Consider the following 26,243-nt stretch of genomic DNA (forward strand, 5'->3'; position numbering starts at 1 on the left):
CCTTCGCAGTCAGGAGGGATTTTGGGTACAGACTGGAAACACCAGACAACACCGGCTCAGGTCACATGGTCTCTTTTGAAGTCAGCAGGGTCGGTTGGGCAGTCCATCTGGTGGAGCTTGCTCCATCCTCCTCCACCTCCTGGTCCAGTCCTGACCCCGCCCACATCCAGCAGCAGGAGGGAAGAGCAGGACCGAGGAGACAGCCCCTTGGAGCCAGCCAGGGTCTCAGCACCTGAAGGGGCCACAAGGAGCTTCAGGGGAGCCGGGAAGGAAGCTGCTTCTCCAGGGGAGGGCAAGGTTACCGTGTCTAGGTGTTGCTCTGCCACCAAGCATCACAGCAGAGGGCAGAACTCTTCCTCGATCAAACCCACAAATGCCCCCTGGACACCTAAATGGAGAAGATGCCAACAGGAGCGCAGTGTGCTTGTGAGGTGCTTAGCAATGGGCAAATGTGACAGCCCTTGGGGAGCGTGGGTCAGGCCACAGCACCTCCCAAAGGCAGTTTTGCATCCACCCTATTCGTTCCTGCCTTAATCACTTTGACAAATGTTCTGGGCGTCAGAATAAATCGGGACACAGGAGAGATCTGGTCCCTGCCCTCACGGAGTTCACAGTCTTGTGGGCAAGAACAGATAAAAATTATGATCTCCTCTGCCCAAGAATGTTTAATCAAGCTCTAGACTTCCCTGGTAGGTGACAGGACACACAGGAGATAAAGGAGAAAACTGAGCAAGGCTAGGAGGGAACAGCCAGGTGAATGGGAGACATTCTATAATGTGACTTGTCTGAACTGTTAAAAAAAAATTTCAATATAAGGGGATAAAAGGCCAAAGACTGTTGTAGATTAAATGAGACTAAAGAGATACAATAACCAGTTGCAAAAGTAAACCTTGATTGGATCCCAGATTGAAAAAAAAAGTGATAAAATGCATTTTAGGGGACTTCCCTGGTGGTCCAGTGGTTGAGAATCTGCCTTCCAATGCGAGGGATGCAGGTTCAATCCCTGGTTGGGGAACTAAGACCCCACACACCACCGTGCAACTAAGCCCACGTGCCTCAACTAGAGAGCCTGCTCACAGCAACTGCTGAGCCTGTGTGCTCTAGAGCCTGTGCTCCATAACTGCAACTAGAGAAAGCCTGTAAGCCACAACAACGACCCAGTGCAACCAAAAAAGGGGGGGAGGTGCATTTTTGGGGGGTCCTTTTTAAAAATTTTTAAATTGAAGGATAATTGCTTTACAGAATTTTGTGGTTTCCTGTCATACATCAACAAGAATCAGCCATAGATAGCAGACACCCATGTCCCCTCCCTCCCGGACCTCCCTCTCCATCCAACCCTTCAGCCTGTTGCAGAGCCCCTGTTTGAGTTCTCTGAGTCACATAGCAAATTCCCATTGGCTATCTATTTTACAAATGGTATTGTAAATTTCTATGTTGCTCTCTCTATACATCGGAGAAGGAAATGGCAACCCACTCCAGTACTCTTGCCTGGAAAATCCCATGGACGGAGGAGCCTGGTGGGCTACAGTCCATGGGGTTGCTAAGAGTTGGACACGACTGAGTGACTTCACTTTCACTTTTCACTTTCATGCATTGGAGAAGGAAATGGCAACCCACTCCAGTGTTCTTGCCTGGAGAATCCCAGGGACGGGAGAGCCTGGTGGGCTGCCGTCTATGGGGTCGCACAGAGTCGGACATGACTAAAGCGACTTAGCAGCAGCAGCAGCAGCTCTCTATACATCTCCTCTTCTCCCTCCTCTCCTCTCACCATGTCCATAGGTCTATTCTCTATGTCTGTTTCTCCATTTCTGCCCTGAAAATAAATTCATCATTGCCATCTCTTCAGATTCCATATATATGTGTCACTATATGATATTTACATTTCTCTTTCTGACTTACTTCACTCTGTATAATAGGCTGTAGTTTCATCCACATCATTAGAACAAATTCAAATGCATTCCTTTTTATGGCTGAGTAGTATTCCATTGTATATATGTACCACAGCTTCTTTATTCATTCATCTGTCAATGGACATTTAGGTTGCTTTCATGTTCTAGCTATTGTAAATAGTGCTGCAGTGAACATTGGGGTACATGTGTGTTTGTTGTGTAAGACCCACAACAAAGACCCAATGTAACCAAAAAAGTGGGGGCTGCATTTTAGGACAAATGGGACCTTTGAATGTAATAGGTGAGGCTGTGGAATTACTGTTCATTTTCTTAGGTGCGATAACGGTAGAAGAAAACGTTTTTGTTCTCTTCAAGAACAAGGTGCATGCTGGAGTATATAGAGATGAAATGTTTGGAGGGGTGACTTGGTTCCTTATATGGAGTGAGTGTAGGGGTATGTCCAGGGGATGAGCTGGAGGGGTGGCTTAGGTGGTTTGCCTACCCCTTGGATGGTGTTGAGTGGAGGGGGCATACGCAGTACCCTGCTTTCTCTCCCAACACCCACTTTTTCCTCCCAGCTCTTCAAAAGTAGCAGTTGGGTTTGGGGGCTCTTTGTATCTTTTTCTCCATAATTTGCTCCAACTGCACATGCAGCCAGTTGTTTTTAGTCCCATATAGTTTCTTTGTATTTTGTTGCTCAAAGAGACATTTGCCCAGGTACCAGCATTGCAGCAAAGGGCCCAGGCTCCTAGCCTGTCTCACCCCAAGGTCCCTGGTGGCCCTTTCAGGATGGTAGTTTTGAACCCTTCTTTCCCAAGCTGGTTCTGAGAGGGTCACAGTCACCTGCAACTGGGTGGTGGCTAACACCCCATGGAGAAGGTTTTAATAGAGGAGTGCCCTGGCCAGAAAGAGCTGGGTGTCTCATTGGGGGAGCAGTGTCCATCACTGCTAGTCATAGCTAAGAATGAAGAAACAGGAACAACTTACATGAAAATAAAAACATGAACTTTAAGGAAGGGGCAGTTAACCAAGGGCTGATTCACTTATATCAGGCTCAAGTCCAGGCTGAATTAATCTCTGATGAAAGAGGCCAGAACAGTGATAGCTGAGGGGGTGGGGGGAGCGGTGGAAAATTCTGTCTTCACTGGGACAGCGGATCCACAGGTGCATGACCTTAGAGAACTCACTTCTGTATGTCAAGTTAAACAAATGGATCAGGCTAATGACTTCCAACACAAAAAGTAAACAGTTAAAAAAAGAAAAAATCTTCAACAGTCCCTGGGCTGATGAAACACTTCCTTAATGCTGTCTAGACTTCTCCCTCCAACCATTGCCCTACCGTCCCTGCCTCCTCTCGTTGAACCTGTGGCAGGTAAGGACGCTCTCAACGGCCACCCAAGCTTGGAAAGGCAGTGAGGATGGGGCTGCAGTTGAGTGGAGCTAAGAGGAACGAAGTGACATGGCAGCCCCTCGCTGCAAGGAGAGGACATGCTTGCATGCTGTGCATGATAAGTCACTTCAGTGGTGTTCAAATCTACTATGGATTGTAGCCTAGCTGGCTCCTCTGTCCACTGGATTCAGCAAGAATACTGTAGTGGGTTGCCATGCCCTCTGCCCGGGGATCTTCCTGACCTAGGGATGAACTCTCATCTCTTGTCTCCTGCTTCAGCAGGCAGGTTCTTTACACTAGCACCGCTTTGGAAGCCCCAGGGGGAGGACACAGACTGCCAAAGCTAGAGGGAGACATGGTTGGCAACGTAGGGAGCCGCCTCTGAGAAACAGTAAGTATTCCCTACTTGTCAATGTTTACAAAAGTGGGAGGAAGGTTGGTGTAATACTTTACATGGTAGGATTCACCCTTCATGCCATGTGCCCCCAGAACTTTTCTGTGTTGGAGGAGGTTTAATTATTGTTTCAATCTCTGTACTGGTAAGTCTGCTCATATTTTGTTTCTTGTTGGGTCAGGTTTGGTTATTTGTGTTTCTAGGAATTAGACCATTTCATCTAAGTTATGTAATTTATTGGTGCACGACTTTATATTTTCTTAGCCTCTTAAGGATGAGATCTTCACGACTGAGATAATCACAATGGTGTGATCACTCACCTAGAGACAGACATCCTGGAATGTGAAGTCAAGTGGGCCTTAGAAAGCATCACTATGAACAAAGCTAGTGGAGGTAATGGAATTCCAGCTGAGCTATTCCAAATCCTAAAAGATGATGCTGTGAAAGTGCTGCACTCAATATGCCAGCAAATTTGGAAAACTCAGCAGTGGCCACAGGACTGGAAAAGGTCAGTTTTCAGTCCAATCCCAAAGAAAGGCAATGCCAAGAATGCTCAAACTACTGCACAATTGTACTCATCTCACACGCTAGTAAAGTAATGCTCAAAATTCTCCAAGCCAGGCTTCAACAATATGTGAACTGTGAACTTCCAGATGTTCAAGCTGGATTTAGAAAAGGCAGAGGAACCAGAGATCAAATTGCCAACATCTGCTGGATCATCGAAAAAGCAAGAGTTCCAGAAAAACATCTACTTCTGCTTTATTGACTATGCCAAAGCCTTTGACTGTGTGGATCACAATAAACTCTGGAAAGTTCTGAAAGAGATGGGAATACCAGACCACCTGACCTGCCTCTTGAGAAACCTGTATGCAGGTCAAGAAGTAACAGTTGGAACTGGACATGGAACAACAGACTGGTTCCAAATAGGAAAAGGAGTACATCAAGGCTGTATATTGTCACCCTGCTTATTTCACTTATATGCAGAGTACATCACGAGAAACGCTGGGCTGGATGAAGCACAGCTGGAATCAGGATTGCCGGAATATCAATAACCTCAGATATGCAGATGACACCACCCTTAAGGCAGAAAGTGAAGAATTAAAGAGCCTCTTGATGAAAGTGAAAGAGGAGAGTAAAAAAGTTGGCTTAAAGCTGAACATTCAGAAAACTAAGATCATGGCATCTGGTCCCATCACTTCATGGAAAATAGATGGGGAAACAATGGAAACAGTGTCAGACTTTATTTTGGGGGGCTCCAAAATCACTGCAGATGGTGACCACAGCCATGAAATTAAGATGCTTACTCCTTGGAAGAAAAGTTATGACCAACCTAGACAGCATATTAAAAAGCAGAGACATCACTTTGCCAACAAAGGTCCGTCTAGTCAAGGCTATGGTTTTTCCAGTGGTCATGTATGGATGTGAGAGTTGGATTATAAAACAAGTTGAGCGCTAAAGAATTGATGGTTTTGAACTGGTGTTGGAGAAGACTCGAGAGTCCCTTGGACTGCAAGGTGCTGGTGTTGGAGAAGACTCGAGAGTCCCTTGGACTGCAAGGTGATCCAACCAGTCCATCCTAAAGGAAATCAGTCCTGAATATTCATTGGAAGGACTGATGCTGAAGCTGAAACTCCAATACTTTGGCCAACTGATGTGAAGAACTGACTCATCTGAAAAGGTCCTGATGCTGTGAAAGACTCAAGGCAGGAGAAGGGGACGACAGAGGATGAGATGGTTGGATGGCATCACCGACTCAGTGGGCATGAGTTTGAGTAGGCTTCGGAGTTGGTGATGGACAGGGAGGCCTGGTGTGCTGCAGTCCATGGGGTCACAAAGGGTTGGACATGACTAAGCAACTGAACTGACTGACTGATCCTCCTAAGGTGAGCTCATTAGTAATTTCCCTGAATTTCATTTCATATTTTAGTCATTTATTTCTTTTCCTTTAGTCAGTCTAGCTGAAGATTTGTTCATTCTGTTGCTTTTCAAAGAAACAACTTTGCTGACAATGTTTCTCTATTGTTTTCCTATCCGCTCTGCTCTAATAGTTATTTCCTTCCTTCTATGAGCTCTGGATTTAGTTTTTTTCTACCGCCTTCAGTTGTAGTTAGGTTGACTGAGTTCTCTATCTGTAGACATTTACAGCTATAAATTTCCCTACTTAAACTGCTTTAATTGCATATTAAATTTTGGTGTGTAGGACTACCCTGGTGGCTCAGTGGTAAAGAACCATCTGCCAATGCAGGAGACAACAGGTTAGATCCCACATACCACAGAGCAACTAAGCCCATGTTCCAGAGCCCAGGAACCACAATCATTGAACCCACACACAACTACTGAAGTCCAAGCACCCTAGAGCCCGTGCTCCACAAAATGAGAAGCCACAATAAAAAGCCTGCACACTGCAACAAAGAGTAGACCCCGCTCACCGCAACTAGAGAAAAGCCCGTGCAGCGACAAGGACCCAACACAGCCAAAAACTAAAAACAAAATTTGCGTACAAAAAAACAATTTGTGTAGCTTTTTATACTGTTAATTCATTTGTGGTTTCTCCTTTGATCCTTCAGTTTTTAAGTGTCCATTTCCACATATTTGAGTTTTCCAGCAGGTAACAGTCTTCTCTTCTGTTATCTACATTTCACTGTGGTCAGACTACATTCTTTGTATGATTTCAACCTTTTTTTATTGAGACTTGTTTTACAGCCTAACACGTGGTCTCTCCTAGAGAATGTTCCACATGCACTTAAAAATAACATGTATTCTGCTGCTGTTGGGTGAACTGCTCTGTTAGGCCTAGTTGACTTTTTTTTTTTAAGCTGTGTATTTGGTATGTACATTGTGCTTAGTCGCTCAGTGGTGTCCGACTCTTTGACCCTTTGGACTGTAGCCCTCCAAGCCCCTCTGTCCATGGGATTCTCTGGGCAAGAAGACTGGAGTGGGTTGCCATTTTCCTCCTCCAGGGGATCTTCCTGACCTAGGAATAAAACCTACATCTCCCGTCTTCAACACTGCAGGCACATTCTTTACCTGCTGAGCTATCAAGGACTTACTGCGATATACAATATATGAAGCATGTGAAACTCATGAAACAACTGCTCCCTTTGAGGATCAGGACACCATCGACACTACCACTCTCCCTGGACATACCCATGCTGTTCTGATGGGGAGTACTGGGCCAACACGTTGTCCATCTTGCTTCCCTTCATCACTGCCTCATGTGTGAATCCATGAAATGTATATATTTGGTGTCATGTTTTATAGGAATGCCATCCCATTTCATCAACTCCCACACCTTAGTTTCATCCTGCTGTTTGAGAAGATGCTGCAGTGACATCAGAACTGGGGGTTCCCTCAGACCTGCGGCCCCCACCCCAGCCGAGGGTGGAGTTTGGAAGTTATCTTGGCTCATCCCCCCACCCTGGTCTCTCCACTCCACCCAACATCCAGAATGTTATAGGCCGAGGGTGCAGAGGCCCAGTAAGACCACAAGGTGGGACAGCATTTCCAGCTATGCCTTATGTCCCCCAGAACAGGTAGGGGAGCGCGTGCCCCCCCACTCCTAGGGGTGGGCTGTGCTGGGCCTGTCCCTGACCCCGTCGCCTACCTATCCTTGGGGTGGGCTGCTGGGCAAACACTGGGGCTTGCCTCTTTGCCCTCTGCAACCCTGGGGGCACTGTTCCTCCCTAAGCCTTTCTCTACTTCTGTTCCCTCAGGCAGAAACAAGGCTGCAGAAGGATAGGAAGGCCCACACCTGGGGTTTCAAAATGTCAGTGGACAACTTGGAGCCCCCCCCATCCTGGACACTGCCCAAAGTCCATTGGGGCAGGTCTCTGGGTATGCTCCCCCCTCTCCCTGACAAGGCTTGTTAGCCTTTTCTGCTGGACTGGAAGGCCCATGGGACCACTTGGGCAGTAAGCGCACAGAAGAGCCAGTGTTCAGCTGGTCAGGCACTCAGACCCTGCCCCTTGGCCCCACAGCTGGCTCCACGCCTGAGGCAAGCCCACACGGTGACGTGGTGGCAGATGTGTCTCCCAGCCCTGGTGACACTTCACAAATAGCTCTCCAGCCAGAGCCAACTTGGAAAATTCCAGGGACAAGGAAATTTACCGCGGGTTGCAAATAGCTGGGCCTTGCCTTGAGCAGGGAGCCCCGCCCGTGTGTTGTAAGCAGGTGGAGCAGGAAGGAGGGACTTGCCAGGCCCACCACGAGGGAGTCCTTTAATACAGACGGGCAGACAGGGGACACGACTCGGCCCTGCACCTAGAGTGTGGTGGCCCCTCCTCCCCCACCTGGTGTGGCCCCAGGGTGGACATGGGAGGAGAGGTGGATTTAAAAAACACTGTGGGACCAATTCTTCACTCATACAGAAAAGGGGAACTTAGGGGGAACAAGCTGCTGGAGAATCTGCACATGGAGCTGAGTCTGAGCCTGACTGCCAGCGGGAGGGAGCCTGCTGCCCCCTACCCCTCCCAGCCTGCACATGGGTGAGGGCAGGAGCCCACGGAGACCCAAGCTGCACAGAGGGACCAGCCACCCTACATCTATTAGTGTTTCTACACTATGTACACTGTTGTGCTTTAGAGCTCCCCACCCCCAGCCTCAGCCTGAAGCCCCTGCCATAGCAGGCTGGGAGAGACCAGGCCCCAGGACAGAGTAGCCCACTCCTTGCTGGCCTAGGGCCAAAAGGGTCATTGAAACAGAAAGGTCAACGCTGGACAAGATGCAGGCTGGTGGGAGTAGGCAGGGTGGGGGGCCTGGGTGAGGCTGGAGTTCAGGGGTAGTGGGTATGCATGAACCAGGCAGGGCTGGACAAGCATGGGCTGGTACAGATGGGGGCAGGGCTGGGCATCTCCTCAAAAACAGTTCTGCAGCTGCAAACTGGGCCAGTGAGAACCCTGCCCCAGGGCTCCCCTCCCACCCAGCACAGTGCGGCCTCCAGCAGTCAGGTGTCAGGGGCGGGTCCCAGCTCCAGGTGTACACGTGGGGAGGGCCGCTGGTGTCAGGTGGGGCTGGGCTGGAAAGAAGGGTGCGAGACATCGGTGGGCACGTCCCTGCCAGCCAGGTGGTCGACGGATAGGATCAGTTGTTCTCAAAGAGAGAAAGCAGGTCATCGTTGCTGTTCGTGGGGAGGTCGGGTGGGCCCAGGTAGGACAGCAGCTCATCGGGGTTAGTCAGTTCTGGAAGCAGCTGGGGACAAAGCAAACCTGATAGCAGCTCTGGCCTCAGACCTGCCACAGCATCCCAACCGGGCCCCCAGGCCCAGCCAGGAAATGGGGTGCCACGCCCCTGCCAGCCTCCAACACAGGCTAGCACCAGAGCCCCTCAGTCTGCTCCTCACAGGGCCTTTTCCTGCCAAAGACTGCTCTGCAACCAGGAATCACTTGTGTTAAGCTGTCCAAGGACAACATGGGACACCCCGGCCCGTGAGGGGTGCTGAACATGAACAGCGTGAATGCAGAAGGTAGAATTTTCTGCTTTGAGCTGTGCTTTCCACATTTTTTCAAGTTGAACTTTGTATTCATTTATCAGGATGGAGGGACAATCACCTGTCTTTTATGCACTGGTTCTGGCTCGCACACCACCTGTGAGTCAGACAAGTCAAGTCAGACCCTAAGGCCGGTGTCAATGGCCACAAGCCAAGTCTTCTCAGGAACTCTGCATGTGCCACGTTGGCGCACAAGTCCCCAGAACCAGGTGCCTGGACACAATCACCCCACAGCTACTCTGGACACCTGACACTCAACAAAAATGCTGGCATCACCCAACTCGCTCTCCCCAAGTCTGGAAGTCATGGAGGAGTCACTGTCTTTCCTTCTATGAAGTGCAAGGATCCTGGGGACAACAGATAAGCACCCCCGAGCCCCAGCTCCAAATGCTCCCCAGCACAGGGCCCAGTACTCACGTCCAGTGCCGGCTCCGGGGCCTCCCCTGCCCCAGACACGGGGGGCCCCATCATGCCTGTGGCAGCACTGAAGGCCAGCTCGCTGAGAGGCCCTGAGTTCACTGGGCCCAGAGCTGGCCGGGATGCTGGGGGAGGGTTTGGATGATGCAGGTGGGTCCCTGGGGGGCCTCCAAGGTTAGGGGCGTGCAGCCCCGGGGGCCCAGGGTTATGGGCTGGGTCCAGGTGACCTGCTGGTGCCATCTGAGGAAGGAGAGAACAACCTAGTAAAACGGCTCGAGGGCTCCCTGTGGGGACAGCTCCACAGCCCCTTGACTCAACACTGACCTGGCCTGGGAGGCAGGGGCCGGCCTTCTCTGGCGTCAGGAGGTTGCTGGGAATGTCGGATTGATAGGAGACGGGCGGTGGCCCTGGGGTGAACTCGGTCAGGGTTGGGGTGCTGGGCATGGTGGGTGGGAAGGATTCGGGGAAGGTCCCGGGTCCCAGGAAGCTGGAACCTGAGAGAGGAGAGCCAGGTCCAGGTGAGGGCAGGGGGCTCATGCTGGCTGAGCCACGAGGGCAGACTGGCCATAGCACGGGCGGGACTCACTGCGCTCACCCGGAGGATGTTGGCCTTTATGGAAGTTGCTACTTGGGAAAGGGCATTTCTTCTTGTTGCTGCTGGGGGAAGTGGTCATGACACTGCCAGGAGGCTGTGAGGGGACAGGAATGGGACCCACCACACCCAGACACTCCTACCCGCAGGGCTGGATGGGGCTGGTCTGGAAGTGTGCCAACACAGACTTCTGTTCCAAACCTCAAGGGAGGTAGGCGCAGTCATAGCACTGGCACCTGTGCCCATCCCCCACACCCAGCTGGGCATCTGTACCCCCAAGTCCCCAACCAGGCCCCCAAGCTCGTGGCCCTCAGAGCAACGCGTTCACAGGCAGCAGACTGGTGGGAGAGGCTGGATCATCGCCCAGGGCCCTAATTTTCCAGGGCAAGTCCCCTGTACTCACCCTGGCTGGGGTAGTCACCAGGGGCCGGGGCTGAGGGGGGCTGCAGGGGGGTGAAGGGAGCGGCACCCGGGCCCAGGGCGGCGATCATCTCCATCACACTGGGCATGAGCATATGGGCAGGGCTCACAGTGCGGCAGCGCTTCAGCACCGGCCCATCCGGCTCTTCCTTGACGTGCAAGTCAGGCTTCACTGGCACTGGCTTCCAGCTGCACGTGGGGTCGATGGTGATCTCCTCGTAGTCAGAGCTGGGCGGGGACAGCAGGGCTGGTTACCATCTGCCCTGCCGCCTCTCCTGGCCCTGCACTGTTTCTAGGCCGACCTTCCACTCAAATGCTCGTGGCCGCCCAGCACACTCCACGTGCCTATGGCATGAAGGTCGGACGTGGATTCCGTCCACAGCCTGGAGCCGAGCCCGTTCGATGCTGAGTCAGCACCGGGTGTCTCCGCACCTGTCCCAGGGCTGCCCTCTGGGGCTGCAGGCAAGGAGACTTACTTTTGAATGTAAATGAGGATGCCCAGCATGTACTGGTCCACCTCCAGGCCCTCCAGCAACGCCGTCTTGCTGTAGAAAACCAAGGGGACACAGCTCAGAAGGCTGGCCCGACCTCACCTGGCGCACAGGCCCGGTCACATCTCCGCCCCCTGTGCGAGGTGACCCTGCCTGAGGTCCCTGCCTCAAGCAGCACCATCCTTCCAGACCTGTACTGTGAGTCCCACACCTGGGGCAGGCACTTCTCAGTGTGATGGAAGGAAATGACTGTTAACAGTCCCTGAGGACGTGCCACCTGCCCCCAGAGCCACGGGAACCGTCTCTGACACACTCACTTGCACACAGGACACCTCCAGGTCCCTCGCTCACAGTTGAGCTGTAAATAGGACTCCAGGTCAAAGCACTGCAGAGAAAGGGGAGACAGTTACTCACACTGGGGCTGGGGGTAACCCAGCCATGCCCTGTGAGCCAGCCCTGCAGTTCCAGGGATGTGGGGCTTATTTACTACACGTTTGAGAAGGCGCGTGTGCCAGGCTTTCACCGTGGCACCATCCTCACAGATGTAAGAGACAGGATGCCTATGGAGCCCTCATGGGAATGACGTGTGGTCAAAGCAAGAATTGGCCAACCGTGCTGATAGGGAACAACCTCCAGGAGGTGGGGAGGAAGAAAAACATGACGTAGAGCGATGGGTATACTGCTTATGTAACCAAAAGGTGGGGGGTGAGGGGGAGGGTGCGGGTACTTGTCTACCCACAGAGTGTTTCTGCAGAAAGAACCTAAGGTGCTGCTCCTGGGGGCAAGGCAGGGAGCAGACTGTGCCCTGCATCCCCAATGCAGGGGGCCTGGGTTTGATGCCCAGTCAGGGAACTATATTTCACATGCTGCAACTAAGAGTTCACATGCCACAACTAAAGATTCTGCCTATAGTAACTGAAAGATCCCACATGCCGCAGCTAAGACCCAGTGCAGCCAAATAAGTAAATAAAATAGTAAATAAGTAAAATACAATGGAGCCTGGAGAACTCAGTAAAATGGCTGTTATACTTAGGATAATATTAGAAGAAACAAAAGCCCAGCCTGAAGGAAGAGGGCAGGGGAGCCAGGCCGCCTGTCCACTGGCTGGCCTGCCCTGCCATCCACCAGCTGAGGTGCTCAGAGGCCACATCCACCAAAAACAGTTAAACGGCAGCAGAAGCTTTGGCAAAGCGCTGTGGTGACCACCCACCTGTATGTGGCGACAGTCGTGGCCCCGGGCAGGGAGCTGGATCCTGCGGAAGGTGATGGGGCACTTGAGGGCCACCTTGATGGCTGTCTGCTCCACCCCATCCTCTCCGTTTGGCCCTGGGGTGCCAGGGATGGTTCCGCTGCTGAAGTTCCGCTTTACTGACACCGACAGGGGAAAGCAGGATGTGAGTGAGGGCTGCCAAGCGGGACCAGGCCGCTGTTGGCTCAGCACCTCTGAGGGCCATTCTGGGACTGACTGCTGCCCTCTGCTTGGAGTCCCCGACTCAGAGGAGACAGCCTTATCTAACATGGGGACATGCCAGGTGTGGCAGCGGCCCCAGCAGAGCCAAGGAGCGCGAGGACCACTCACTCTTGGTGATGCAGTGCTCGGCGGGCAGGAGGCGCTTCTTGAGGAGGCCCTGCAGCACTGAGCGGACGGATGGCCGATGCACCAGCTGCAGCACGAAGAGGTGGGACTGCAATGGGAGGATGTGGTCAGCGGGGTGCGGCCCGGGGAGGCTCTGCGCTGGTCCACCCTCCTCTCATGGCTAATGCACAGGCGGGCTACTGCCACGCCTCCCCAGAGAGTCAGGAACCCACACCCACACCTATCCGTAAAGCTCACCGTGTGTGTGCACCAGTGTTCAACCACGGCCTCTCTGTTGAAACACAATTATTCGAGAGGCCCCTGAGTGCACCCTGCCTACAGCATCCACTGGTATCCTATGCTGGGTCCACGTGATAACATCCCAGGCCCACAGGGCTGAGTTAGGGCTGCCTTGCCTCTGCTTCCTCCCACCTAAGCTGATCAGAGCTGTGCATCTAAGTCCCTCTTCTAGCGCTGGATCTGGAGCTGCTGGAACCCAGATGACTCCTTAATGAGGATTCAGGGTCAGTTGGGACTGGGACTTTGTGAGCTTCTTCCAGGAAAGAGGCAAGCTTAGCTTGCTTCTCTTACATAATTAACATTTGATGCTTACATGAGCATCAAATCTAGTTACTGAACCTAACCGGAAAGCTGCCAGGACATTTTTAACTGAGACCCTTTTCTCAAAGGCCCAACACGGGAAGGAGGAGAGCCAGTGCCGTCTTCTTCAGTGATGACGGCCCCGCCCTGCCCTGCTGCGGGCACTCACGCAGCAGCAGGCGGTGACAGTGATCTGGATGGTGTTGCGGCCCGGCTGGCACACATGCTTCAGGTAGAGGGGCTTGTGGGAGGTCTTGTTGTCGCCGCGCTCGATGGTGAGCGGGGTGGCATTGACGCTGACCTGCACCGAGGCCGGCCAGTTGGTGTTCATCTGCCGGTCCTCGTGGTGGTAGCACTTGAACTGCAGCTCCAAGTCAGGCCTGGGTGGGGAGGATGGACACTGAGAGTCAGGGGGCGGTGGGTGGGGCCACCAGCAGTGGGGCAGGCATCCGCTCACCTCAGCATCAGGGTCTTGTAGACGGAGTCTCGGAGCTGGAAGGCATGGTTGCTCACCGCCAGGTTGTGCTGCAGGCGGAAGGGCTCCAGGACCACCCCGTCTCGCACGGGGAAGGTCAGCCGCAACTCGTCACAGGGGCCGCTGCCTGGAAGCAGGCCACGCAGGTGTGAGCAGGCCGCCGGCCCTGGATGGCCACCAGGCCAGGCAGCCTGCCCCTGCCCCCATCGTGGGGCCCCATGGTGGAGAGGAGTGTGGCCTCTCCTCCTTCCATGGGGCTGGGGCTTAGAGCAGCATCTCTCCTAGGACTCTGGGCTCGGCCTTCACCTCCAGCGGAAACAGGATCTTGGTGTCCCGCCATTCTTCCCTGCCTCAGTCGCCTGGCCCAATGATCCCTGCATTATGACTCTCGGAGAACACGCTCCCCACCCAAAAAGGTGGCGCTTCTGGTACTTTCAGAGGGAGCAGGAGGCAGAAGAGGTGTAAACGGGCTACCTGCCACCACCCCAGTGCTCAAGTTAGGGTTTTAAGACCCCAGCTGCTGCTGCTGCTCCAGTGGTCTCCCAGATATTAGGAGTGGGCTTCTGGGGGCCCATACATACCCTGGAACCATACCCAAAACTTTGAGTGCATGGCTATTTTTCTAGAGAGGTGATCTACACCTTGAATAGATTCGCAAAGAGCTCCATAAACAGAAAATAAAGGTGAAGCGCTCCCTTCACCCCCAAGTTCCCTGCAGGACTCTCCAGAGCCCTGCCCACCTGTCCTGAGAGCAGACCTCACTCACCGGGTGGTGATGGGTGCAAGCTGCTCACACTGGGCTTGAGGTCAGGCAGGAAGGGAGACTTGACCTCCTGGCTGGTAGACATGTAGGGGATGCTGCTGCCAGGGGTCATGGGTGGTGTGGGGCTCCCAGGCAGTGGGGAGCTGGGGTAGCCAGGGATGGAACGAGCGGGCTGTGGGGTAGAGCAAACAGTGGTGATGGACTGGTGAGGGGGGTGCTTGTTCCTGGAGCACCCGCTGGGAACGGTCAGGCCAGGGATGGGCAGGGGGCAGCTCCAGGGGCACTTGGCTGGGCCTCCACGTGTCCTCCTGCCTGAGCGCCCTCTCTCCCTGCACCCACCCCATGAGCCTCCCGCCTGCTTGCCCATCTGACCATACCCCACTCAGGCCAGGCTGGCTGTAGCTGATGCTGCCCCCGTTGAAGCTGGCACCCTGCCCGTTGAACTGTTCTGCAGGCTGCAGGAGAGAAAACCGCATGTGCCTGGGGCTGCCGCCTGCCTCCGAGTACGGCCTGGAACTGACCCTAGGAGAGGGCTGGGGACAAGGGAACTCGGCACATGCATGGGTAGGTGCTGGTCTTTTTTCTTCTTTATACACTTTTTGGGTTTTCCAAATAATCTACAGCGAGCACACACAGATTTCATAATTTACAGAATTACCACTACAGAAAAAGAGCTGACCCCACACATCAGAGGGATTTACAGGGAAGCCACAGAGGCTGAAAGGACATAGATAATCACATCTCCTCGCCCTTCTCCAGCAGCACCTCTATCACTCAGGCCCCTCCTGACCCCTCTGGCCTGTCACCTCGCTGGGCTACTTGGCAGCAAGCGGAGGGAATGGGGACACTTTTCCCTAAAGTGGCTTGGTACCTGCCTGATACTCCCTGCTACTCCCTATACCGTATCTCATGGTGCAGGGGAGCTGCCCTACACTAGTCAGGACCCCTATGAAGCTCGTGGCTGCCTGGTCACCTGAGCACTCCAGGGCCCACTCCCCAGCCGGCCCTGGCTGCCTCAAGGTCTGTCTGTGTCCCACAGTGCCAGGTGCAGGGCCAGCAGGGGCCGCAGAGGCCGGGGTAGAGCCGGCCCTACCTTGTAGTGTGGTCCTGCAGGGCTGGCGGTGGACAGGGACGGGCTCGTACCCTGCTGCAGGGGCAACCTGTGCCCGGGGTAGGAGGATGGGGCAGGGGGCTGCCCAGGGCCAGGTGTGTACTGGGTGGCACCAGGCGTATACTGGCCTCCTGGCAGGTACTGCTGCCCAGGATACACCTGAAGAAGGAAAGAGGCAAAATGCCCAGAAGAAGAGGTGTCAGGGAAGCCGGTTCCCACAAAGGGACGGTGGTGTCCCTCATCAGGCACGGCCAGTTCTCTCACATACAACAGCTCTTGACGACCCTCGTGGGGAGGGAAGCCCGGCTACTCACCTCGCCCGAGTAGGCTCTCTTGACACCCTGTCGGGGCAGCTGCTGGGCCTGGAGGGGGCCCGGGTACCCTTGCTGGGGCAGGCGCTGCCCTGCATAGAGGGGCGCCATGCCCGCTGCCCGGGTGGGGTTCAGGCCCAAGGGGCTCATGCTGGAGGGGCCCATCAGCCCTCCCACGCTGGCCGGGTTCATGCTGCTGGGCACGCTGGGCCCTCGGGGACCACCGTGCTGTAAGAACTGGCTGTTAAAAGACTGTCCAGACCCCATCTGGGAAAAGAAGACAAGAACCATCCAGACCTTACCCCCCAGTGTAGGCGCCATCCCCAAGCCCACCCCTTGCAGGCAGGCTGTCCCCAGCCCAGGGCCTCTCCCCTCATCTCCCCACTCTCTTCCTGTCTTATCTTCATCGGCCCCAGAACACGGCCTGCATGGCCCCAAGTCCTCAACCCTGGTTGCCTGACAGGTCCCTGTCTTCCGGGCCAGCACACATGGGCCACACAGGAGGAGCTGCGGGGCCTCACCGCTCCGTACTGGCTCAGCTCCTGGCTCTGCTTCTCCTGGAGGGCGGCCACGGTGGCCGTGGCTGTGGCGGTGGCTGTGGCGGCAGCAGCAGCTACTGCAGCAGCCGCTGCTGCTTGAGTGAAGTCAGTGGATGGCCGTGCGGCGTGTGAGGGAAGGCCCAGGCCCCCTGGCCCCCCCGGGCCGCCCGCATACCTGTAAGAGACAGAAGGCTCAGCTCAGAGGCACTTCCCTGGCCTCTCCTGGGGGGCACACGGCACCTATGGGGAGCCTCATTCTTTCCTAGACACCCCATCATTAGCTCAGGAGCTGGCAGGAGCAGCAGAGTCACAATAATTCCCGATCACACAGTTCCCTGGTGCCCACCAAGTAAGAAGCATTGCCCCACAGAGGGCTCCTGGCACACCTGCCAGGGGAGGAGGGTCCTGCTTACCCGGTACTGAAGCCAGGGCCCCCGGGGTAGCCCCCGCGGCCATACACCCCTTGTGGCACGTAGCCCTTGTTGGCGCCACCCTCACCGAACGCCTGCTGTCCGAGGCACTGTGGGGAGCTCAGGGCGGAGCTGCCACCTGCCATGCCGGGCATCACGGAGCTGCCGGGGGGGCTCCCTGCAGGGCCCATGGGGTTCCCCAAAACCTACAAGGAACCGAGAATCACTAAAGGAGACCATGTAAACAACCTGCTTCGTGCAGTGGTTCTGAAGTGCTGGAAAGAAGAGGCCTGGCAGGTGAGGAGGTGGAAGTGGGGGCAGAGGGGAGGGGTGGTCCAGAGGGGTGGTGGGGGTGGTGGGTAGCTGTGCACAGGTGGGGGTGTGGAGGCCAGGTAAAGACAGGAGGAGAGGATCCCATGCCACGCGTGGAAGAGCTAGTCTCTGAGGAAGTGGGAGACTTAGGAAGCCCTGGCTCCACGCCTCCAAGACCTGAGCTGGGCGCTGACGCCTCCCAGGGTGGGGCCAGGGCTGGGCTCACCTGGCTCTGTGCTGCGTTGCCGACTCCCCACACTGTTGTGACCACAGACAGCGATCCTGCTGGCTGAGTGGCACTCTGTTGCCAAGGCACCGCCTCATATGCGAATGGACCATCACTACACAGAGAGGCACGGGTGGGGAGCCTGGGTCAGGAGGCCTCAGGTGCCGAGAACCCCGCAGGGGAGGATCTGAAGGCTGGGAGCAGCGGGGTCCCACTCCACCACCACCCTCCCACGTTCTGAGGCCTGAGAGGGGAGGGCAGCTGGAGCCCCCACTCACCTGTGTGGTGCAGGGGGCAGGGCAGGTTTCATGGGGTTCATGGGGTTCATTGGCTTGGGAACAGCCTGAAGGCCAGGTCTGCAGGAGGCAGGAAGCGGCCCTCACCGGTGCTCACGTGAGACTCGGCTGCTCTGGCTGCGGGGACATGGGGGACATAAGTGCGTGGAGATGCAGCTGGGAGAACCAAGCCCTGTCCTGCCTCTGCTCTCATGGATGGAAGGTAGGGAGGGTGACACGGGACCCAGGAGCCCACTTGGGGGGGTGGGGTGGGGCGGTCAGGCCACCCTGGCATTGGCCCAACCTTACACTGCCCACCCTGGCAAACCTCTGCTCACCCCACCCCCCTACATCTAGCCCAGAAGCCAGCATTAGCCCTTGCTGGTCAGCCCCTGCCACCAAGAGCCCCTGGAATACCTTTGGAAGATGGAAGAAGGCTTTCTGATCCCCAAAACCTTACATTCCCTCTCCCTACATGAAGGTGTGGATACACATAAAAGCCAGGGATTATTCAGGACCCAACTGCCAGAATCCACCCCAGTCCCTCTCCTCCAACTGCACACAAGGCCCCAGGGTGGAGGGCAAGGCCAGAAGCACATAGTGGGGCCACCAGGAGGCACCGCCCCGCCCATGGTGGGCAGGCCCTCCAGATGCCAGAGCCACAGGGTCGGCTATCCTCCAGCCAGATTGGGGAGTGGGGGGTGTGTGTATGTGTGGGACGCCTGCTGGAACTCGGTGTGGGGTCAAGCAGCCCATCCTTGGCTGGCAGCCCCCCACCCCAGGGCAGCAGAAGGGTGACATGTGCCCACTCCCTCATTCTGAGGCCAAGGGGGCTGCCTGCCCCTACAGGTTGCCTGATGTCCAGGGTGATGATGCAACAAGGCAGGGACGCAGACACAGCGCAGTGGGCAGAGGGCTGGTGGCGACCCAATAGAGACATAGCAGCTGGGGCCAGTGGACACTCATGGAACTTGTGTGACAATGCTGGAAAGGGGGGATGCTTCCCCCCACTGTGTGGGGCCAGCTCTCTTCCACTTAGCACGTCAGAAAACCAGCGAGGCAGTGGTTGGCTTCTCCTCCAGGCTGCCAATGCCTTAAACACCCTTGCAAGCAAACCCTTCACCTACCAGGCCGAGGGCCCTTGCTGGCACTCCCAGGGCCACTTTCCACACACACCTCCACTTAGGCTAACCACAGCGGCCATGGTTCTCAGGGGGCCTCAGGGGCTCGACCTGTGTCAACGTTCCATCCTAGAGCACCACTGCCTTTTAGGGGCTTCAAGGCCACACACACACACACACACACACACACACAGACACACACACACACAGACACACACACACAGACACACACACACAGACACACACACACAGACACACACAGACACACACACACACACACACAGACACACACACACACAACCTGGGGAAGCTAACTTGCAGAGGTTCAGTCTTGTCTCCTCAGAACTCTTAGTGCCTCCCTCTGGCTCAGGAGCGAGAGGGCAGCCCTGGGACTCACTCAAGCCCAGAGCTCACACTCCATCAGGACCTCATGGACAGGGCAGCCCCAGGGAGGCAGGGTTACGATCACGTCCTCTGCAAACACAGTTCTGAAGGCACATGGAGCAGGGGCTCCTCCGCAGTCCCTCCACAGGACCCCAGAGCAGGTCAAGGAGACAGTGGGGACTGTGACTTGGGCCCCAGGCCTCTCACAGAGCACTGGGGTAAGCAGGTCCCAGAATTGGAGTGAGGGCTAGGAGGGGAGGTGATAGGTTAGACAAGCAGAGGAAGGAGGCATCTGGTGGGCTTGTCCACCTCACACCTGACCCTGCTCCCCTTCCCTATGCTCCTCCTCAGAGGAGTCAAGCTCCAGACCATGTGACAACCAGGAAGCAGAGGCCAAAAAAGCAAGGGGCTGGTGGCTCCAGAAGGCTCAGGGGTTGCTGGACTTGGGCCTGGGAGCCAGAATCACCCAGCCAGGCAAGGGAAGGCTGGTTGTTCCCAGTGGGGGCAACCACCAGGATGGTGACACTGCCATGAAGGATAGGGGGGCTGCCAACAGATAGAAACTCCCCCCAGACCTGCTGAGTGGGGCCTGGACCAATATACAGGGTTTTCAGGACTTAGAACATAGGCAGGCTACTCTAGACTGTGGTGTTGGCAGGGGGATTGACTCATAGGTCAACAGAACAAACTTGACAACTCAATAGAGACCCACACAAACATGCCCAATGGACAAAGTTTTTGACAAAGGTGCAAAAAGGAGGAAAGACAGTATTTTCAACAAATGGTGCCGGACCTATTGGACATGCAAAAGCAAAAGACAAACACAAACAAAAAACCCTCCTAAACTTCACATCTTAGAAATTAACTCGAAGTGGGTCATAGATTTTAAATGTATAGCACAAAATCATAAGAACTTTCTTAGATTTGACACCAAAAGCATGATTCATAAAAGGAAAAATTGAAAATTTCTGTTCTGTGAAAGACCCCACAAAGAGGATGAAAAGGCAAGTTACAGACTGGAAGAAATATCTGCAAGCCACATATCTGACAAAAGACAAGTATCTAGAATATATAAAGAACTCTCAAAATGCAAAAGTTAAAAAAAAAATAGAAGACAGGCAAAAGACATGGAGACATTTCACCAAAGAGGATATACAGATGGCAAATAAACATCCGAAAAGATGTTCAACATCACCGGCCATCAGAGAAATGCAAATTAAAACCACACCGAGGTATCACTACACACCTACCACAATGGCTAAAATAAAAAAACAGTGGGATTTCCCTGGTGGTTCAGTGGCTAAGACTCTGCATTCCCAATGCAGGGGGCCTGGGTTGGATGCCTGGTCAGGGAACTAGATCCCACATGCTGCAAAGCTTCCACATGCCACAACTAAGACCTGGCACAGCCAACAACAAAATAGGTGACATGTTCAAATGCTGGCTAGGAGAAATTGGGTCTCTCATGCATGGTTGGTGGGAATATAAAATGGTACAGCCACTCTGAAAAATGATTTGGTAGTTTCTTATAAAACTAAGCATGTAGCTACTAGACAACCAGGGCTTCCCTGGTAGCTCAGACGGTAAAGAATCCTCCTGCAATGAAGGAGACTTGGGTTTGATCCCTGGGTTGGGAAGATCCTCTGGAGGAAGGCATGGCAACCAGTATTCTTGCTTGGAGAATCCCCATGGACAGAGAAGCCTTGTGGGCTACAGTCAATGGGGTCGCAAAGAGTTGGACACGACTGAGAGACTAAGCACGCAGCACACTATACAACCTAGCAACTGTATTCCTGAACATTTATCTCAGAGAAGTGTAAACTTAGGTTCACACAAAAATCTGTATGTGAATATTTATAGCAGTTTTATTCCTAATAGCCAAAGAATGGGAAATGCAGATATCCTTCAATGGTGAAGAGTTAACCAACTGTGAGCCTGGAGGCATAAAAAGGTAGGGCTACTGATACAGGCACCAACCTGCAGGAACCTCCAGAGAACCATGCTGCGTGGAAAAAGCCAGTCCCCAAAGGTTACACGTTGTATGATTCCCTTTACATAACATCCTTGAAATGACGGAATTACACAAATGGAGAGCACACGCGTGGCGGCCAGGGGTTAAACGTGGGGAGGAGGGAAGCGAAGACAGTGGGAATATAGAAGGTGGGCATGGAAAATCTGCATCAACTGTATTGATGAAGTTGTACCCTCCTGTGATGTTGTGCTACACTTTTACAACATGTTACCACTAGGAAAACCCAGTAAAGGATACAGAGCTCTCTGTGTTATTTCTTGTAACGTCTTAAGAATCTTCAATTCTCTCAAACTACAAATTTATTTAATGTACAACCACAGCCGGCTCTCTCTCCCCACAGAGATGCCCAGGGCCATCATTTCCCACACTAAAGCTGGCTGGATTGGCCAGGCCCACTTTGCTGTCCCAAAGGGAAGAGCAGGAGGAAGACAGGGCCCCCTGGCCTGGGTCAGAGTCCCAGGGTAGGCTGTATTAGTTCACAACTGCAGCTTCTCCAACGGCAGCTCACCAGAACTCAGCCCCACTTCGAGTTCAGAGGGTGGAGTGAGGCCCAAGACTTGCATTTCCAGTAAGTTTGCAGGTGCTGCTGCTGGTACCACAGTTTGAAAGCCCCGGAGAGCTGGGGAGGAGGGGGGACAGGGCAGGTGCAGGGCGGGGGCCCCTGTGGAGGCTGCTGGTCTGGGGCCCAGCACAGCTTCCTACATCACGTGAGTCTGGGGAATTCCACCCCCATGACTTCTCTGCTGTGGACAAGACCACAGACATTTCCAGTTCCCCCCGCCCCCAAGCTTATTGAGCGGGGGCAGTGACTTCCTGCCAAGCTCCTGAACCAAGTCGGCACTCTTCCCTGACAAGCCCCAAACTCTCCACGTTGGGGACTGGGGGACCCTCTGCTCCTGACAAAGGGAGAGAGATGTGGTATGAGTGCAGACCCTCCTCCCACCTCCTGGCCATCAGGGGAAGAGTTAAGAAGGAGCCTGGGTGTGTGCAGGGCCAGTGCCAGCCTCTGGTGGCTTCCTGCTGGTGGGGGGCTTTCCCTGTACATCAACTCTCACTGGAAGCCAGGACCTTGGCAGAAAGCCCTGGCGTGATGTCACTCTAGAAGGCCACATGGCTTTCTGGGGGTCAGATCACATTTTCCTCCAGTAAAAGAGCTACAGACAACTCACTCCTCATACCCCCTTCCCAGGACCTCAGAGTATCTGCACTGCTGTCTCCAAAGGCAGACGTTAACATGGGTCAACCTCTTCTGCCCCTACTCCATGCTCCTTGCCTAGGCACCCAGCAGCAGCACGCCTCGCAATCACCCACCAGACCCCAGAAGGGCAGTGCCAACACAGTCATAGAGCAGGGACTCGATGCCTCTCCCAGCACAGGGAATCCACAGCTCCCAGTGACGGGCCCTAACCAGAGGAACACTGGAGTCAAACAGGCTCAGAGAAGGAAAACTAACAGCTCAAACATCCCAGGAGGACATAAAAGTGGGGGCTCACATGCTCAAGTGGCTGAAGTCCTGCCCCTCGACTTGGAAGGCTACACACTGACTGGCTGAAGTGTTCAGAGTTCATCCAAGATGCCTGGGAAGGAGCATTGCTCAATGGCCCAGGTGTGGGAAATTCCAGAGAACAGCTGAAGGGCTGCCCTGCTCTGAGCCTCAGTTTACAATGTGGAAAATGGGTATGTAGTGGTCACTCTAGGACCCAGAGAGGGGAGGACACATGACCACCTTTAAATCATTAGTCCAGGCTCCCATCCTGGATCCAAGGGCTAGCAGACACTCCGTGGGGAGGCCTGGCTGCCTCTGGAGATCAATCCTATGATTGGGAGTCCTCCCCAGGTATATCCTACCAGTCCTGAATCTGTCATTCATTATCTCACCTTTCTCTTTCCAGCCAGGAACCACCCTCTGGGTGTGACAAGCCCCCAAGGCCAGTACTCACTGGGTGAAGTTAAGAATCCTTCACATATCCTGTTACCTCTATCTAGTTTCTTCAAGGGAAGCCCTCTGGTTCTAGTGTGACAGGATTTGGTGGGTGAGACTGTGATCGCCCTATCAACTGTCTTACAGATCGAGTCACATGTTCTGTGTATTTCCCTGTGAAATCTTCTGAGATAATACAAATGACTTAAATACATCACCATGGATATTCCGCAACTGTCCAGAAGAGAGTATAGGGAACATGATGTAGGGAAGCAGGTCTAGGGGAGGCAAGGAAGGTTCAGAGGAGCAGGGTAGGGGGAGCAGGGTTGGGGGGGACAGGGCAGCGGGGAGCAGATGGGGGAGGCTGGGGTAGGACACCCCTGGGGGGGGGGTGGGCAGGACACGCTCCCGCCTGAGCTTCAGTATGTCCTGCTGGGAAAACGGTATTTCCACCAAAATCTCGGCTGAGGGCTGAAAGGTCAGGGTCGCCAGCCCCAAAGCACACCTTCGCGGGTCTCACATCGCGTGCCAACGGCACGCACGGCCCGGAGGGGCCCGAAAGGTGAGCCTTCAGGCCACAGCGCAGAAAGGAGGGAGCGGGGCCAGTTTGGGTGAGGGCCCGTGTAAGGCTCCTGCCCAGATACCTCGGACGCTTGGACGGATTCCGGCCAGCCCCAACAAAGGCTCAGGTGAGGGGTCGCCTCGGCGCGCAGCGGGCCAGTCGGCCCAGGACCACGACGCACGCGCCGCAGGTGCGGCAGGTGGGCGGCAGGGCCGGCTCTAGCCCCGCCGGGGCCCCGCCGAGGCGCTGCAGCGCCGGGCCCGGGGACGCCGCACCTGCCGCCTCCCGCACCTGCCGCACCTGCCGCCCCCGCTGCCCGCACCCGCCCGCCCGGTCCGCTCACCTCCTCGCCGCCCGGCCCGGCCCCTCGCCGCCGCGGCCCCCGGTCCGCGCTGCTCCATGCGCTCAGCCCGCCCTCAGCGCCGCCCGCCGCCCCGGGGCTGCCGCCGCCCGCGCCATCGCGCCGCCGCCCGCTCCGTGGGCACAATGGAGCCGCCGAGTCGCTCATGCATATGCATGACGCCGCGCGCCGGCCCCGCCCCCAGGCCAGAGCAGTGGAGCCCCGAGCCAGCGTTCAGGCGCGGGTGGCCGCGGGCCTGCGCAAGCTAGGGCGGCTGGCCGGCCAGGAGCAGGGCAGGGAGGGAGGACGGGTGGGGGATGACCTGCGCTCCCCGCCCCTTCCACACCTTTCCAGGCGCAGCGTCTGCGGAGTCACCAGCGCTTGCTCTCCACTCTCTGCCGGGGCGGAGCAAAGGAGGCGGGGCCTGAAAGAGGGCGGATCCAGGAGGCGGGGTGGAACCAGGCGGGCGGGAGGCGGGGCCTGGAAGAGGGCGGAGTCTTGGCAGAGGCGGGGTTTGCGGAGGTGACCCCGTGTCAATGAGCCACTTCTGGGAGGTGTCTTGTAGGAAAAACCACGCGGAATCACACAACTCATTCTCCTCACTGTTCTCTCCTCTTCCTAGAGTGCATCCTGTTGAAACATTGTTAGTCACTCGAGTTCTAGCCAGATGAAGCAACGTCTCTGGTCGGTTGGCATCTTCATATGCTATTATCAGTCTTTAAGTTATTCTCCACTATTATCTACCCTTCCTTTAGGAAGACCACATTCTCCTGATTACCCACATTTTTTTAATTGTAGTAAAATACAGTAACAAAGTTTACTATCCTAACCAGTTTTAAGTGTACAGTGGTGTTAAGCACATTCCCCACTATCACATATCCATCACCACCCATAGCTTTTTCATCTCCTAAAAGTGACACTTTGTACTCATCAAACAATAGTTCCCCATCCTCCTCACACCCACCATTCTACTTTCTGTCTCTGAATCTGACTACTCTAGGGACCTGATAGAAGTGGAATCATACAGTATTTGTCCATTTGTGACTGATGTCTTCAAAGTCGCTCAGTCATGTCCAACTGTGACCCCATACTCTCTAAGCCAGAATACTGTAGTGGGTAGCCTTTCTCTTCTCCAGGGGATCTTCCCAACCCAGGGACTGATCACAGGTCTCCCGTACTGCAGGTGGATTCTTTACTTGCTGAGCCAAAAGGGAAGCCCAAGAATACTGGAGTGGGTAGCCCATCCCTTGGAGAGCAAGGTGATCAAACCAGTCAATTCTAAAGGGAATCAGTCCTGAATATTCATTGGAGGGACTGATGCTGAAGCTGAAGCTCCAATACGCTGGCCACCTGATGCAAAGACCTGACTCATGGGAAAGACCCTGATGCTGGGAAAGACTGAAGGCAGGAGAAGGGGACAATAGAGGATGAGATGGTTGGATGGCATCACTGACTCGGTGGACATGAGTTTGAGTAAGCTCCGGGAGTTGGTGATGGACAGGGAGGCCTGGCGTGCTGCAGTCCATGGGGTTGCAAAGAGTTGGACATGACTGAGCGACTCAGCTGAACTGAACTGAACATCTTGAAGATTCATTCACACTGCAGCTTGCATAATTTCTCTCCTTTTAAAGGCTGAACAGTATTTCATTGTGTGTATACCACATTTTGTTTATCCAGTCCTCCATTGATGGATGCCTCATAATTAACTTGTAATAATGCTGAAATTTCTTCCCTCAAGGCTACCTAAACTCTATATCTTTTGAGAACCATTACTTAATTGAAAAATATGGTGGCCTGCTATGCCAGGCGCTGGTCTGGGCTCTGAACACCCCAGTGACCATGATAGTAACTCCTCTCCTCCCTGCTTCCACTAGAAGGGACAAAAAAAAGGAAATGACTCACCAGATAACAATCTATCAATGTGAGGGTTAGGAGGAAAAATAAAAGAAAACTGGAAGATGGGGAATGCTGGGAAATAGGTGAAAGAGCAGAGGCAGATTCTCTGGAGAGCTGGCCCCAGAAGAGACCCACATGGAGAGGGAGGCCGGCACCATGGAACATGACCTGCTTCTGCCTCCAGGAGACCGTGAGTTTGGGGGAGTTGCTGGCAAGTTCCTGGAAGAGGCCAGAAATGGCCACAGTAGGGTCCTGAATTTGAACTCTGCAGGCAGGTCTGTTACCTCCCCAGTGTAACAGCCCTAGGAGAC

General features: G+C 54.5%; 1 protein-coding gene and 1 long non-coding RNA gene across 21 annotated transcripts in view; one reads left to right on the forward strand and one right to left on the reverse strand.

The window, feature by feature from the left end:
- LOC145523965 (uncharacterized) overlaps positions 1–6,910 on the forward strand; it is a 30,290-nt gene extending 23,380 nt beyond the window's left edge. The window contains exons 2-3 of one of the 3 annotated variants that reach the window (XR_014066994.1): positions 3,562–3,670; positions 3,938–6,165. This is a non-coding gene — a long non-coding RNA (uncharacterized LOC145523965). Of the gene's footprint in view, positions 1–3,558; positions 3,671–3,937 lie in introns of all 3 variants that reach the window. The other 2 variants (XR_014066995.1, XR_014066993.1) reach the window with 2 other exon arrangements.
- A 953-nt stretch (positions 6,911–7,863) lies between these two features.
- ZMIZ2 (zinc finger MIZ-type containing 2) lies at positions 7,864–24,441 on the reverse strand. Of its 18 annotated transcripts, none has more exons than XR_014066987.1 (21): positions 24,040–24,190; positions 17,680–17,814; positions 17,402–17,516; positions 16,867–17,069; positions 16,436–16,628; positions 15,918–16,181; positions 15,586–15,762; positions 14,870–14,947; positions 14,496–14,664; positions 13,712–13,856; positions 13,424–13,634; positions 12,658–12,763; positions 12,289–12,446; positions 11,396–11,463; positions 11,064–11,132; positions 10,571–10,815; positions 10,171–10,229; positions 9,900–10,069; positions 9,576–9,815; positions 9,220–9,255; positions 7,864–8,860 (listed from the first exon to the last, which is right to left on the reverse strand). XR_014066987.1 is itself a non-coding variant. In XM_081535223.1 (20 exons), the coding sequence occupies exons 2-20, from the start codon at positions 17,727–17,729 to the stop codon at positions 8,753–8,755; spliced, it is 2,805 nt and encodes a 934-aa protein (XP_081391349.1). In that variant the 5' UTR covers positions 17,730–17,814; positions 24,383–24,441; the 3' UTR covers positions 7,864–8,752. The 18 variants fall into 18 exon arrangements, 8 of the variants coding, with proteins under 8 accessions (XP_081391349.1, XP_081391348.1, XP_081391351.1 ...); XR_014066991.1 differs by having other exon boundaries at positions 10,171–10,264; XR_014066986.1 differs by lacking the exons at positions 9,220–9,255; positions 24,040–24,190 and adding an exon at positions 24,383–24,441.
- Between the last annotated feature and the right edge of the window lie 1,802 nt (positions 24,442–26,243).

Source organism: Giraffa tippelskirchi, chromosome 10 (assembly GCF_054371585.1).
Source record: "Giraffa tippelskirchi isolate mGirTip1 chromosome 10, T2T-mGirTip1v1.2.pri, whole genome shotgun sequence".
NCBI lineage: Eukaryota > Metazoa > Chordata > Mammalia > Artiodactyla > Giraffidae > Giraffa > Giraffa tippelskirchi.

Excerpts from the sequence above, each read along its gene's own strand:
- ZMIZ2 (XM_081535223.1), bottom strand. The coding sequence starts at position 17,729 with ATGAACCCCATGAACCCCATGAAACCTGCCCTGCCCCCTGCACCACAC. Across the intron at positions 14,665-14,869 it reads GCCAGCCTGGCCTGAGTGGG|CCCGCTCGTTCCATCCCTGG; the intron begins GTATGGTCAGAT and ends TCTACCCCACAG. Across the intron at positions 11,464-12,288 it reads ACGACTGTCGCCACATACAG|TGCTTTGACCTGGAGTCCTA; the intron begins GTGGGTGGTCAC and ends CTTTCTCTGCAG.